At 33.7% G+C, this 14989-nt stretch overlaps 2 protein-coding genes across 2 annotated transcripts in view; one reads left to right on the plus strand and one right to left on the minus strand.

The window, feature by feature from the left end:
* Nucleotides 1–14989, minus strand: part of LOC136347328 (uncharacterized) — a 194006-nt gene that overhangs the window by 74832 nt on the left and 104185 nt on the right. The window lies entirely within an intron of this gene.
* On the plus strand, nt 10336–11431 carry LOC136347289 (uncharacterized). The gene has a single exon (XM_066297171.1). It carries the CDS (start codon nt 10336–10338, stop codon nt 11395–11397), a length of 1062 nt encoding a protein of 353 aa, XP_066153268.1. The 3' UTR covers nt 11398–11431.

Here is a 14989-nt window from a genome sequence, read left to right on the forward strand (position 1 = left end):
ATGGTCGTTGGCTTCAATTGTTAAAGGCGAGTATCTATTAGATGTACTAGTGTTTTCATCTATAGAGCTTATGGAATTTCTTGATCTTTTTTTTGAAGGTCGGTCGATAGTTTCATCATTGTTTTGTTTGTCTTTACTAATAATTAGTGGGGGGATTTTTTTGAGGTCTTGAGTTGCCGTTGTGTAACTATTTGAGGTTCCTGGTTGATTTATATCTCGAGATTCATGATTCGTGAATACCATGTTCTCTACGGCTTATAAGCCGCAGGTTTCTATTGTAGGTTTATGTTGTTGCAAATAAATTTTATCAATGTGAATAGTTGGAATAGTTGAGTTTATCTACGTTAGGTATGTAGAGTAGATTTGGAATTTTGTTTATGTTTCTCACTGGTACACACGTCTTACTGCTAGGACAGCTTGTGCGAGACTCTTTTTGAAAATATGACATTAAATCTTGTATTGTCAAAAATCTGTTCCTTTTGACACTTTACCGCTGGAATATCTCCCATTATTATAAAAATTTGATTTTTATATCCATTAAATACTCTCTCTGTGATTGGTAAATTAAAAATTGGGTTTTCCAACGAGGTGTGCACAGTTTCTAAATCATCATCAAAGGTCTCCTCCATTTTCTTTGGAGAATTCCCCCATTCTATTGTTTCATGGTTTGTATAATTGTCCTTTGGCGGTTTGATTTGTAAGTTAGATATAATATTAACCTTTTGCAGTTCCATGTTTCCTAATACTTCATTAACCGTTCGTTCATCTAATCGTGGATAATTTTCTATATTTTTACAGAATTCCAAAATTTCTTCATCACAATCACCTGGATTGTTAGCTGCTATTGAAGCAGTCTCTAAAGCATTTAAATCTTCTTTCGGATTTCTTGATAGTGCATCTGCTGCTGTATTAGAGTTTCCTTTTTTTTATTTAATTGTATAATCAAATTCTTCCAATTTAAGTCTCCATTTCACTAAACGACTACTTGGTTCTTTTAAGAACTAAACCCATTCAAGTGGTTTATGATCTGTAAAGATAGCAAATTTTGTTCCAAATAGGTATGGACGATAGTATTTACATCCCCATACAACTGCGACTAATTCTTTTTCTATGGTGGAATAATTCGTTCCAGCTGGGTTCAATGTTCTAGACGAGTAACCGATCGGGTGTCCATTTTGAGATAAAATAGCCCCTATAGCAAAGTTTGATGCATCTGTATTGAGTTCGAATGGTTTAGAAAAATCTGGATACGCTAATATTGGTTCAGAAGTTAAAATGTTTTTACAAGTTTGAAAACTGTCGAGAAATTCTTTAGTATGAACAATTTTTTCGTTTTTCTTTAAACACTTTGTCATTGGTTTCGTTATTTTAGCTAAATCCTTAATAAATTTACGATAATAACTAACTAATCCTAGAAAAGATTTTATTTCTTTAACGGTTGTTGGCAAAGGAAAATTTTGAACTGCTTCAATTTTCTTCGGGTTTGGTTTTATTCCCGATGGTGTTACCACGTGTCCCGGAAATTCTACTTCTTTACGAAGAAATTCACTTTTATCTAATTGTACCTTAAAGCCTGCTTGACGTAATTTGGAAAATACCAGTTTTAAATTTTGAATATGTTCCTGAAGGCCAGTGCTAAATATAATAATATCGTCCATGTAAACCATACATATTTTATTTTGTACATCTTTTAGAACTTCATCCATAACTCTTTGAAAAATGCTAGGGGCGTTTTTTAATCCGAAAGGCATTCTTAGATACTCATAATGACCATTTTCTACTGTAAAGGCTGTTTTTTCAATTGAATTTTGGGCCATTTCTATCTGATGAAACCCACTAGCAAGATCCAGAGTCGAAAAATATTGTGCACGTCCTAGCTTATCTAATATACCACTAATATTTGGAATGGGCCATCGCGAATCTATAGTTTTCTCATTGATTTTTCTATAATCTACTACGATTCGCCACTTTTGTTTCTTTGTTGCATCTAGCTTCTTTGGCACAATCCATATTGGTGAACTCCAAGGACTTGAGGATGGTCGAATGATTTCATTTTCCAGCATTTCTTTAATTTGACGTTGAACCTTCTGCTTATGAATAAATGGGTATCTATATGACTTAGTGTGTACGGGAATTTCATCTACCGTTTTAATCTCATGTTTAGTTTTTTACGTAAATGTTAGTTTATCACCGGGTTTGAGAAATATATCAGAATACTGTTTACATTATTTTACAATTTCATTTCTTTCCTCCTTATTCATGTGGTCTGTTCTGATTAATTCTTGTATATCATTTATATCTTCACAATTAATATTGTTCAAAAATAACACATTACTCTCCAATTTTCCCAAGTCATATATGTTGTAAGTTCCTTCTTCAAACGGTCTAACTGGAAAGCGTTCTTCCATTGTAACGTCAATGGTTTCCTCCGAATAGTTCTGAATTTCCACGAGGTCGTATCCATTTTTGGATCTTACACCTTGTGAAATCATCATTCCGTCCAGGTCAACGGGGTCTATTAAGATATCGCTCTTAAATATCGTTACCGGAATTCTTTTGACAGTCTTTTCACGTGGTTTTAAAGAAAAATAATAGATTTCATCTAATTGATGCCTAATTTTGAAAGAAATTTTAACTTTAGTATTTACTAAAATTTTATTCACTAAATCTATATTCAAATTTAGATTCAGTAAATCTGTCAATGCCAAGATTCCGTCAAAATAATTGTGAAAATCAAATAGTATAAATTCGATACCATCATTAATATTGAAGCCCTTTAGAACTGGAATATTTGCGCAATATTTTGTATTCTGACTACCCAAAGCCGTTTTATCAATATTTTTCGATTTCCAAATGTTGGTTTAATTACCGAACGACTACTACCCGTATTTATTAAAAGTTTTATTTTAAACGACTTAATTTCTATATAAGGTAAGGCACCTTTCAGTGAAATATTAACTTTTGTCATCGGTGCATTTGCTGTTTGAAAACATTTTGAAAATTTGCTTTCATTTTTTCCTCTACATTATCAGTTTCTAGTACAGTATTTTGTGGTTTACCCCGATTTCAGGGCTGTAATTAGTTTCTTGATTATAACTATCTAGCTGGTTCCTTGGGTCTAAATAGTTCTGAGCAAATAATTCTTCACTGATTATATTATTAACGTTATTTCTTTGAAAATAATTAGGATTTCCAAAATTTCCTGAATTATTCCTAAAATTTGAATAATTAGTTCGAATCGTAGGGTTTTTTGATGTAATTGACATTGGGGTTGGTTTTGGCAACTGGTCTGGCCTTATCTGACCAGGTCTAAATACGTTTAAAGATTTTGATTTCCAAAAACTTGTCTATTCGTGGGGTATCGTCTCGGTGGTAAATCTGTTCTTGGACGGGGAAACGAATTGCTTTGATTTTGATTTTGAAAAAATGGATTTGATCGTTGTGAATTAAAATTTCGAATAGTCGTTTCTTGATAAAAATTTTATCTCGCCGGTCTATCTTCTAAACGACCGTATAATGACCGGAAATTATTGAATTCCTTGACATAAACCATTGCATCCTCTAAACTATCACACTTTTTTAGATGCATATTGTTTTTCAAAATTCCTGTACATCCGGCAATAAAAGTACCCAATGCTGTTTTTTCGTGATATCTGATATCCTACTGTTTTTGTGTTACGCTAATGGTATTATCGTTCCCGATACGTTGGATAACGTTGCTTAAAATTAGTTGCACTCTATTTCCAAAATTTAAAAGATGTTCACCTTTTTCAGGCCTAGTCTTAGTTAATTCTTGCACTAAATTGTCTAGGGGTCTTCTGTCAGAAAAACACCGAATTAAGCAATTCTTCAATATTATCCAATCCTTTATATCTGTGCGATCTCCTACTAGCCTTTCAGTTTTCCTTACTAACTTATCCTGGATTGATTCGAATAAGTGTGTATTTAATTCGTCATCCTTAAATGTATGGTAACTGGAAATTATACTCTCACATCTGTCAATAAATCTATTTAATGTATTTCTATCACCATCATAAGGTTTAAGTGAATTTAAACTCGATTGGAACAAATCCCAATTTATTCTTTTTTGTACTATACTAGAAGAACCGTCACTAGAAGCCATTTTTTAATTTTCTCTTGTACGTATATTACCTTTTATTGAAACATTATTTAATTGAGATGATAATTCATCAATTGATTTATCAGTTTCGCTGTCTGACATATACACGTTTGCAATACTTAATTATCCCTATCAAATCCTTATACAGAGGGGGTTGAATGGACAAAATGAAAATTTTTGGCACTTACCCACGTCTCATTCTTAGCAGAGGATAGTCATTGGTTTCAAGCTCGATTTCCTTTTTCAGATTCTCGTTACGGGTACGTTTCGCTGCTTCCTCTGTTGGTTATAGTGAACTTTTGGTAGTGTCTTCTTAATCGTGCAATTCGATTTTTTAACACTTTGTACAAAAATTGAGTACCGACTGCGCCAGTTAAGTTTGAGGTTCAGGCAAACTTATTTTTTTTTTAATTTATATTTTATAAGAAGCAACACAAATGTAATTAACAATAAAAATAATAATAATGATCCTCTAAATCTACGTTTTTACCTATTTATATTAAAATATATGCTTACTATGCATAGGACTTCCAGAACATTATGAATTTAATATTAAGTCGCAATTAGGGGTAATACGTTTTCTAATCGCAAGTTCTAGATGGTAGTAAACACTACGTAGTTTCTTACTTCCTTATTGTATTTCATAGTTAAGCAAATAGTTGTAATATAACTACGATTTAGCGTTTTTTTTTTAAAGAAAAACAGATACAAGGGGATGACTTCGACATCTTGTATAGGGGGAGGGGGGGATTCTATTCCCAATTTTTGTCGAATGAAGAAGTCTTGCGTAAATTTGTGTTTTTTTATTTTTTTTCTAAGAAGGAAACATTTTTCTTACATATATACAGGGTGTCCCACAAGTGTTTCACTATATTTCAGTGGGTAATAGTACATTGAAAAATAATATGACTCCCTATATAAACCATATTCCAATAATGCTTCATTAAGAAGATACAGGGTGTTAAACTTAAAACACACCTGGAATATTTCAACGTATCAGAGTATCAATGAACAGGCGAGTTCAATTATGTATTGAACAAAATGGCCACCAATTTGAACAATTTCTATAATGTTATAGCAAATAAATAATATTTAAAACAAACTTAATATTATTAAAACCATTTAGAGAATATCGTGCATATAGACGGTATTCAATTTTTTACTGGCAAACGATACGTCGGACGAAAAAGAGTCAAGTGAGCATTTTTCTTCTAAATGAAATTAAACTTCTAAAAATAATTTTTATTTTGATAAAAAGCAGTGGCGCACCATGTTTTTCTTTAAAAATGTGCTGAGAGGTGTCCGTACGCACGTCACTGGTGAAACGAATAATAGCCTTTTTGCATAAATAAATGCGTCTACATTAACTCTCAAAACATGCCAAATTTCACTTACATATCTCAAACGGTTTTGAATATATCAATAAAAGTTAGATTTTTTAAGTAAAGTTTAACACCCTGTATCTTCTTAATGAAGCATTATTGGAATATGGTTTATACAGGGAGTCATATTATTTTTCAATGTACTATTACCCACTGAAATATAATGAAACACTTGTGGGACACCCTGTATATATTGAATGAAAAGAAAATATTCCATTTCAGGCGAGTAGTCGCAAATAGGTATAAATACTCTCATTTCCAATTTATTTAAAGAGATTGTTGCAGACAGTACAACTTAGAGGTTCATACTGTGTGTGTGTGTGTGTGTGTGTGTCTTCAAACTTAGTGCCCTTTAATGTTGTCTGAATTCAATTCAGACGTTTGGGAAAATTCATAATTTCTATAACAAAGGGTACAGAAAGACATATCATAAATTCGGGTAAAGCGCTCAACGTGACTCAAGTACTCGCACTGTTTGATTTATTGTCCACAATCAAAGAATTCTCTAAAATACTCCACTCCTACGGGCGATAGGTGATGGCCAACATCTGGTGGTTGCAACCAAGTGAAACAAAAAACACCAGAATCCATGCCGCAATAAATCTTAATTTATTTTTGTGTTACACCCGGACTAAGGGTGGAGCGGGGAAAAACAGGTTGAAGGGAGAAAAGAGGGAGCAAGGTTCCTCGAGAGAAAAAGAAAGAGAGCAACCAGAGACGATGAACGATTTTCATAAACAGCAGGTGACCGCAATTGTGAAAAAAGAAAAGGTTAAAAGAAACTTGGTGTTGCAACCCCCAGAAGTGAGGCACCCTTAACCCTGTGATCGTACTAACGTTGATTACAAGGATTAGTTAAATTAAGAACACAGTCGAAAATAAATATTCATTATTTAAATTTTCAGTTTTCTCTCGGCCTGACAAAAACCGAGAGTGGTCTTTCGGAATAATAATAATACCCCAGAACCAGCCGCGGAAGCAGGACCCACTCACTAGCACCAATGTCCAAGGATTTTCATGATCTCTTGTACAAATGTATTTAACATAAATATAGTAAGTGGAATTTTTTGTTTTAATTTTATCGTATATCTATGGCTAAAGTCTTGTTTTAAACTTTAGGGACTTTTAGCAGATATGGATTTGGAACAACTAAACGAAGTATGTCTTGTGGAGAATACCAAACAACTTGTTAAACTGCTAGATTTAACTATTAATGAAAAACATTCTATCTACAAAGCTACACTTTCAAATACTAAATACGGTAGAAGCATTTTTTTACATTTGGAAACCAAACTCTTATTCCTGCCCCGAAGAGTGACCGAGACGTTTGAATCACAGTTGAATCACTTTGTTGAAGGCAAAAACGCTCTGGTAGTTTTAAGTTAAGTCCCTTAAGACTTAGATTTTTAAAAACAAATACAAAAGAGTTAAAATATTCAAACTTTATTTGTTACACAAGGATATTCACTTTAATTACACTTATCAGAAGAAGGTACCAGAATGACCCCCGCTATGGTAATCGTATGGCTTTTTATAATAAAAAGTAGCTGAAGATGCAGATTTGGGCGCGTGTTATTATTATTGTTTATTGTCACCGGGACATGTGTTATTATCTTCACGTGTAAATGGTCATATAACTTGGTCTTTAGGGGAAAAAAAGACGTACGAAAATCGCATCCGCTGATTTTATTCGAAATCTGTTTGGTTTGAAGGATCATCATCATCAACAGCTGCGAGTTAGTATACCTTGGATCACGCGTAACTTATTGATAAAATCCTTAGATGTTATCGCATGTTTTAAAAAAATTAAACAACATGTCATTGATCATTTTTGTAGGAAAGACCTTACTGTTTGGTTGAACCGAGTGCAAAAATTGATCATCCTTTGTAGTAATTTAATCGGTAAATGTGATTTACTATCTCGTATGAACCGCAAATTGCAGACAAATGTACAACAATTAATATTAATTAAAAAATTACTTCAACTAAAACTAAAAAATATAGGAAGCAATGGGCTGCTAAATCAAGAAACAAATAATGTCGAAAGTAGAATTTCGTGGCAAAAGGTGGGTTCATGTTTCAATTAAAATGTAACAACGGGTGTTACTATTAATTTGACGCATAAGGATATAAATCAATTCTTAAATTATTCTTTTCTTTTATTTGAAAAGAAGACGAAACTGATATTAAAGCAAAATCCAGTTGTTAAGGTAGGTTCCACATTTAGTGGGGAATTTATAGAAAAATCTAAGGATAAAGAAATAATTGATATTTTATAATAATAATAATAACCATCTTTATTCACCCGGTGAATGGGCTATCGGCCCCTTGGCCTTTCTGCCCAATTGACATGTACAATCTACAAAACGAGAAAAAAAAAAACCACGAGGCAACCATAAGTGTGATGAGGATGAGAGAGGAGTGACTGTTCGCTATTGTCGTCCGTCCGCGGTCCGTTCATGGTTGTTGGTAGTGTTCGAGGAGGGTTTCGGAGGGATAAAGGAATCGGGAATGTCTTTGCCGTGTCAAGCAGAGGGGGTTGAGTATTGTCCAGTTATGAGGTCTGTCCTTCCATTTTTTCCGAAGTTGCAGTAGTCTTTCCGTTATTTTCGTCATATTTGTGCGTTTTTATATCATTTGGGTGGATGGGTTATGTAAGGGGTTGTCGGGATGTCTCATTTTTGTGATCAGTCTTAAGGCGATTTGTTCAGTTGTTTTTATGTATTTTTTTGTTTTGTCTGTTGCATTCGCCATCAGTACGTGGCCGTAGTCTAATAGAGGTCTGCATATCGCTTTGTATATTTTTGTTGCCGTTTTGGTACTTATGGCTCTGTCTTTGTATGTCAGTGTTCGAAAATGTTTTGTTCGTCGAGTGATTTCTGTCTTCATGTTTTGTAGGTGTTTGGTGAATTTCAGTTTTTTGTCTATTGTAACCCCTAAGTATTTAATTTCGTCAGTTGGTTCTACTGTGTGTCTATCTGCCTGTAATGTTGGGGAGTTGAGTTTAATTTTATGGTTAGAGAGTAGCAGTTGGTTCTTCGCAGCGTTAGGTGTCAGTTTCCATTTGTAGAACCATGTCATTGTGTTGTCCATTAGAATCTGTAGTCTCTCCACGGCTTTTTTTGTTGTTTTGTCATGTGCAATGAGTGCCGTGTCGTCGGCATATTGTAATATGTAAGCTGTTTCGTTAATTGCGTGTTTGTCTTGCAAGTTGTGGTTGTATATGTCATGGCAGTACACATTGTATAGAAAAGGGGAAAGTGGCGAACCCTGGGGAAGTCCTTGCTCCGGGGAGAAGGAAAAAGAAAGGGTGTTGTCGATCCGTACTTCCAATCGTCTGTTCTCCAGTAGGTTTCTAAGAATGTTTAGTAGGTATTTTGGTGTGTGAAGTCTGCACAGTTAGTAAAGAAGCCCGTTGTGCCAGACACTGTCGAAAGCCTTGTTGATGTCCATAAACAGACTTGCGGTTTTCCTGCCGTTTAGGTGTGTTGTTTGTATATTGTTTGTCAGGACAAAAAGTGGGTGAATGGTCGAATGTTTGGATTTAAAGCCAAACTGGTAGTTAGGTATGTTGTTCCCAATAAGTTTTTCAAGTCTGCTCTTAATTATGTGTTCGAATAATTTACACAACACCGGCAGTAATGTGATTGGTCGATAGTTTTTAGTTTGTGAGTTGTCTAGTCCGTTTTTTGCAATGGGAATTATTATTCCATTTTTCCACGTGGTAGGTATGGTGTTGTGAGTTATGCAATTATTTAGTTGGTTGCTGACATTTTATATTTTGACACAAAGTACGCAATCGTTGATGTGGGAACGAATTGACGTAGCTGGTTTCGCGAAAATATTCAAGATCAGGTATTAAACCAACTACCAGAATTTCAATAACGTGATTCGGGCTTTGCTTTACAAAAAATCGATTACTTAGAAATTAATATTAGTAAATTTGCAATGGTCCTACATAGAATAAAACCGGATCTACGGGAGAATCTCAGCACGTTAGAAAACCAAAGAAATGTCATTGACTTTCTGAAAAGCATTGATATATACAGGGTGTCCGGTTTTCGTTGGACAGCGGCTGTATCTCGGTAAGTAAAGCAAGTAGCAACTTCGGACAAAAAATTTTATTACTAATGTGACTATGAGAAATCTCTGGAAAATATTTTCAGCTTCGTGAAATCGCCGTAAGGGGGCGTAGTAGGGACGGTAGTTCCTTAAAATCGACAAATCTGTACTAAGTCACTAGTTAAGTAGCACAGTTTAATTTACTATCAATAAGATTACATCATTCTGAAACTTTTTTATTCGACACATAATTTCATAACTCACATAATAAAAGTGGGGGAAGCCGATGAATCATTTTAAGTTCAAACTATCATATCTCTGTTTCTAATTATCCGATTTCAGTGATTCTGTACTTCATTGTGAGGGAGTGATAAGCCGATTTAATATCCACATTGACCAAAAATCCATAGTCCAGAACAAAATCGCTAGAGGGCATTCTTTCAGGTAATAGCGGTTTTCTTCATTTTTCTTTAATAAATCAAATGGAACTATACCATTTTCATAAGTCCATCTTGTAAAGCTTTAAAAAACCTACATTTTTCCCGAAAGGCGCATTTCAATATTCTTTTTCGTTTTTGACTTATTGATAAATAACTGAAAATTTTACCTTAGAAAGAGTTTTCCAATAAACGGTAAGTAGGCTTTGGAGTGAAACCAAATGTTTTTGTTATTTTGACAAATAAATGTCATATTAATTACTTTACTATAGTTAATATTATTGTTGAGTTATTGATTACTGATAATATTCGTAATATTTCTAAGTATTTTGTAATGGCGTTTTCGAATGAAGAAGCCTACGATATGCTGGCTGTGTATTTTCAGTGTTACGAAAATGTGGCAATTGCAGCAAGAGAATACAGTGTTAAGTATCCACTGAGAAAACATCATTCGAGAAAAGTTTTTAAACGATTGGCTAACCGTCTTAAATTCACTGGAAATGTTCATCCTACTCGACCTATTACGCAAAAACGCAGAACCCGAAATCAGCAGAATATCGTTAATATTTTATCCTATATTAATTATGATCCTAAACGGAGTACCAGAGGGGTAGCACGAGAGTTAAGTGTTCCAAAAACAATAATCCATGAAGTGCTAAAAGAGCATAAATTGCATCCGTATCACATTGTTTTGCATCAACTCTTGAATGACAAGGATTTTGACGATCGGCTAAACTTTTGCCATTGGTTAGAGAATATGATATGTGATGAAACTGACTTCCTATCAAGAGTACTTTGGTCCGACGAAGCAACATTTAAAAGTAATGGACAATTAAATCTCCATAATAGCCATTATTGGTCGGAAAAAAATCCTCGTTGGATGCGTGAAGTTGACCATCAATATCGCTGGACTCTAAACGTATGGTGTGGAATAGTTGAAGGAAAAATTATTGGGCCATATTTTTTTGAACAACCTCTAAACGGGGAAAGATATATGGAATTTTTGAGCGATTTTTTACCCACTCTTTTAGACAATGTTACTTTGAGAACGAGGCAAACCATGTGGTTGCAACACGATGGTTGCCCGGTTCATTACCATAGACATGTACGTCGTTTCTTGGATGAGAAATTTCCCTTTCGGTGGATTGGGAGAGGAAGTATTTTTCCATGGCCACCACGGTCTCCTGATCTCACGTGTTTAGATTTCTATTTTTGGGGACGTATAAAAGATCTTGTATATAAGGAGAGTCCTACCACCAAGAACAATATGAAGGTTCGAATAAAAAACGCCATCCTAAGTTTAAGTAAACATGAAATTGAGAGATGTGTAAATTCGACTTTGCCAAGAATTCGACGATGTATTGAACGTGACGGAAAACATTTCGAACATTTATAGCTTTTAACTTTAGAACTAATTTTCTTCTTCTAACTTTTAAACTTACTTTTTTCTGAATATTGTTATATTTTTTAAAATAACATCTACTTTTGGCCAGAGCTATTTTTGCATTTCTATGTATATTAACAATATATGATAAAAAATCCATCATTTATTTATTTCTTTAGAAAAAGCACTCTATTAGTTATTTGGCGGAAAAATTATATTAAAATTTATAGAGACTTGTGGTATGAATTATTAAAAATGCAGTGAATAATACGTGTTTATCTATTTTTGACCACTACTGTACATTTACTTCAAACAAGTGTTGAATCTTTTATGGAGCTTCTTTCTTAAATCTATTAAAACAAGAAATACTGATAATTCTAAAATATTTCCATACTTTTGGCCGCAAGTGTATATACAGGGTTGCGTCAAAGTGCTCCAAAGTGCGATATCTCAGTAAATATAAGTTTTGGAAGGAAATTTGTCTTAGTAAAGTTTTTGGGGAATAAAAGGCACGTATTTTTAAATTATTTTCAAATGTACAGGGTCTGTCATAAAAGTGTGGAAGTACCAAATTATGTTTTTTTAAATGGAACCCCCCAATTTTTTTGCCATTTTCGGATTTATCGTCAAATTTTAAGGTTAGTTTATGAAATAGGTCTTATATAAAAAATTTACCATTTTCGAGTTATTTGTGAAAATTCGAAAATTTTGATAGCTGCAAGGTCTCACGGAAATCGATGCTGTTTCCTAACCGTTGCGAATTTTGGAATCGATCTTATGAGGCTCCAAGGCGACATAACAAGCTACGTTTTGACATGTTTTCCATAACCCTCGAAATAGGCCTCCGAAGTTGTATGACTTCAATCCTCAATAACTTGCTTATTTCAAATAGAATGCCCTACTTTTCTCGACGGCATCGTGTCCAGAATCGAAAAACCTACAACTTTTGTTAACATTACCCTATGCCTAAACCCAACTGTTTCTGAGCTGCTGAAAATTGCCCCTTTTTTACATCTAAATTTGTATTTGAAAAGTGAGTTTCGATGACTGTATTATTATTTTTATATTATTTATAACAAATTATTATTATTTATTTTCACAATATTATTTGTATCTACAATAAATTCTCAAACTATCCTCCATTCCGATCAGAAACCAGTTGAAGTCTTGCCAGAAAAGACCTATTAACTTATCCCTATGATTTTGAACATAGTTTGAAATAATTGCGTGATCATCTACATCAAATAGATCTACACTATTCAGTCGTCCTTTAACTATCTCAAATGGGCTAAATTTAGTAACGCTGAGAATTGAATTATTATATCCCAATATTGCTCGTTTCATAATTTGTTCCGGTTTAAGCGCTTTATTTGTTACTTTAAGGCATCGATAATGGTCAATTATGGTCGAATAAAATCTTTCTACTGGTGAATTTGAATTACTATTCTTCGAAGTGGTATAATGTAACTCTATTTTGTAAAGTTTACAAAAGTCTTCTATATCAAAATTTTTAAATTCGGATCCCCTGTCACATGTGATTTTTAGAGGTAATCCATGATGTGTGAGAAAATTTAATAATCCTTCAACAACCGAGATGCCTGTTAAACTATCCAACACATATGGTTGCCCATATCTAGAAAAGGCATCTATTATTGTTAAAAATGCTTTGTTTTCAATTTTGAAAATATCTATATGGATACGTTCAAAAGGTTTAGAGGTCATGGGCGTTAGATTGTATTATATGATTGGTGGGTCTCTATCATATTTATTCTTTTCCCAAATCTCACGATTATTGACAAAATTCTCAATATCTTCATCCATCTTTGGCCAGTAGAATTTCCTTGCTAGGGCGAGTTTCATTTCGGTAATACCTCTATGGCACGTTTTAGTATTATGATGTAAATCGAGTTTTTTTATTTGATCTTCACGCTGTAATATGTCTTCTCGCATTTTTACACATTGTACAAGCTTAAAGGAAGAATTCAAGAAGGTATTCTGCATGGCTAGAGTGAAAATTTCTCCTAGTTGAGGGTCTCTAAATAATAAGGCATAAACGGCATCTAGGATTAATATATTCTTTAACACATTGAATGATTCCATTAATTAGGTTATTTTTTGGAAGCAAAACATAGAAGCGAGTGTTATTCTCCTTCCGGCATTTTATTTCTGAGCTCTCACCTATCATGATTATGACTTGATTTTTATATGCATTAAGGGCTCGTTCCGTAATGGGTAGATTGAAAATAGAATTTTCTAGTGCGCTATGAACGGTCTCTAAATCATCATCTAAATCAATATTTTGTTTTTGTGTATTCGTGGGATGTAATATTTGTGCGAGTTAAGTTTGAGGTTCAGGCAAACTATTTTTTTTTAATTATTTTTAATTTTACAGGAAACAACACAAATGTAATTAACAATAACAATTACAATAATGATTCCTAAATCTACGTTTTTACCTATTTAAATTAAAGCATATGCTTACCATGCATAAGGCGTCCAAAACATTATGAACTTAATATTAAGTCGCAATTGAGGATAATACGTTTTCTAATCACAAGTTCTAGATGGTAGTAAACACTACGCAGTTTCTTATTACTTCATAATTAAACAAATAGTTGTAATATAACTTGCAGAAGGTATTTCCTTAGCATTGATTTTGTTATTAGGTGGTCGGATCTGTATGTCGGATAAAATATTTATTTATTCCGATTCCATTTGTCCTAAAACCTGATCGACAGTTTGTTTATCCAACTCCGGATAACTTTGTATATTTTTGCAAAATTCCCAAATTGTATCATCTGAATCCCCAGGATTATTTACGATCGAAAGGGTTTCCAGAGCGTTTAAGTCATTAACTGTGTTGAATTATGGACACCCAAACCCTAAGTGTCGACCCTAAACTATTAATGGCACATCGTTGTTTCTTCTTTCATTATTGCATATACATTTCTGGAGAATAACACATACCATGTGTGAAACTTAAGTATGGTATTGATGGCTTTAGGGTGCCTTTTGTTATATATATCTATTAGGTGATAAGGGTTACTTTCAGGAACAAGAAACACGATATTATGTTTTTCAGTCTTGCCTAGGCTTGCTTTCCGAGTGGTCTTAAGATATAATATACGAATATAATAATAAAATATAAAACTTTTCTTTTCTACAACCCATATACCCAACAAACTGGGTTACGAGAGAGAGCGTCTGCGGCATTGTACGATTTGGCTTTTTTATATCTCACATCATATTCGAACTCTTCGAGCTTAAGTCTCCATCTTACTAGACGGCTATTTGGTTCCTTAAGTGCATAAACCCATTCAAGCGGTTTGTGATCCGTTAAAATAATAAATTTTCGTCCGGAAAGGTACGAGCGGAAATATTTATATCCCCAGACCACGGCAAGTAGTTATTTTTCTATTGTGGAATAATTAATTTTAGCTTGATTTAAAGTCCTGGAAGCATACGCAAGAGGATGTCTATCTTGAGACAAAATAGCCCCGACAGCAAAATTGGATGCATCAGTGTTTAACTCGAAGGGCTTTGAAAAATCTGGATACGCTAATATCGGTTCTGAAGTTAAAATATTTTTACAAGTTTGAAAACA

This window comes from Euwallacea fornicatus, chromosome 28 (assembly GCF_040115645.1).
Source record: "Euwallacea fornicatus isolate EFF26 chromosome 28, ASM4011564v1, whole genome shotgun sequence".
NCBI lineage: Eukaryota > Metazoa > Arthropoda > Insecta > Coleoptera > Curculionidae > Euwallacea > Euwallacea fornicatus.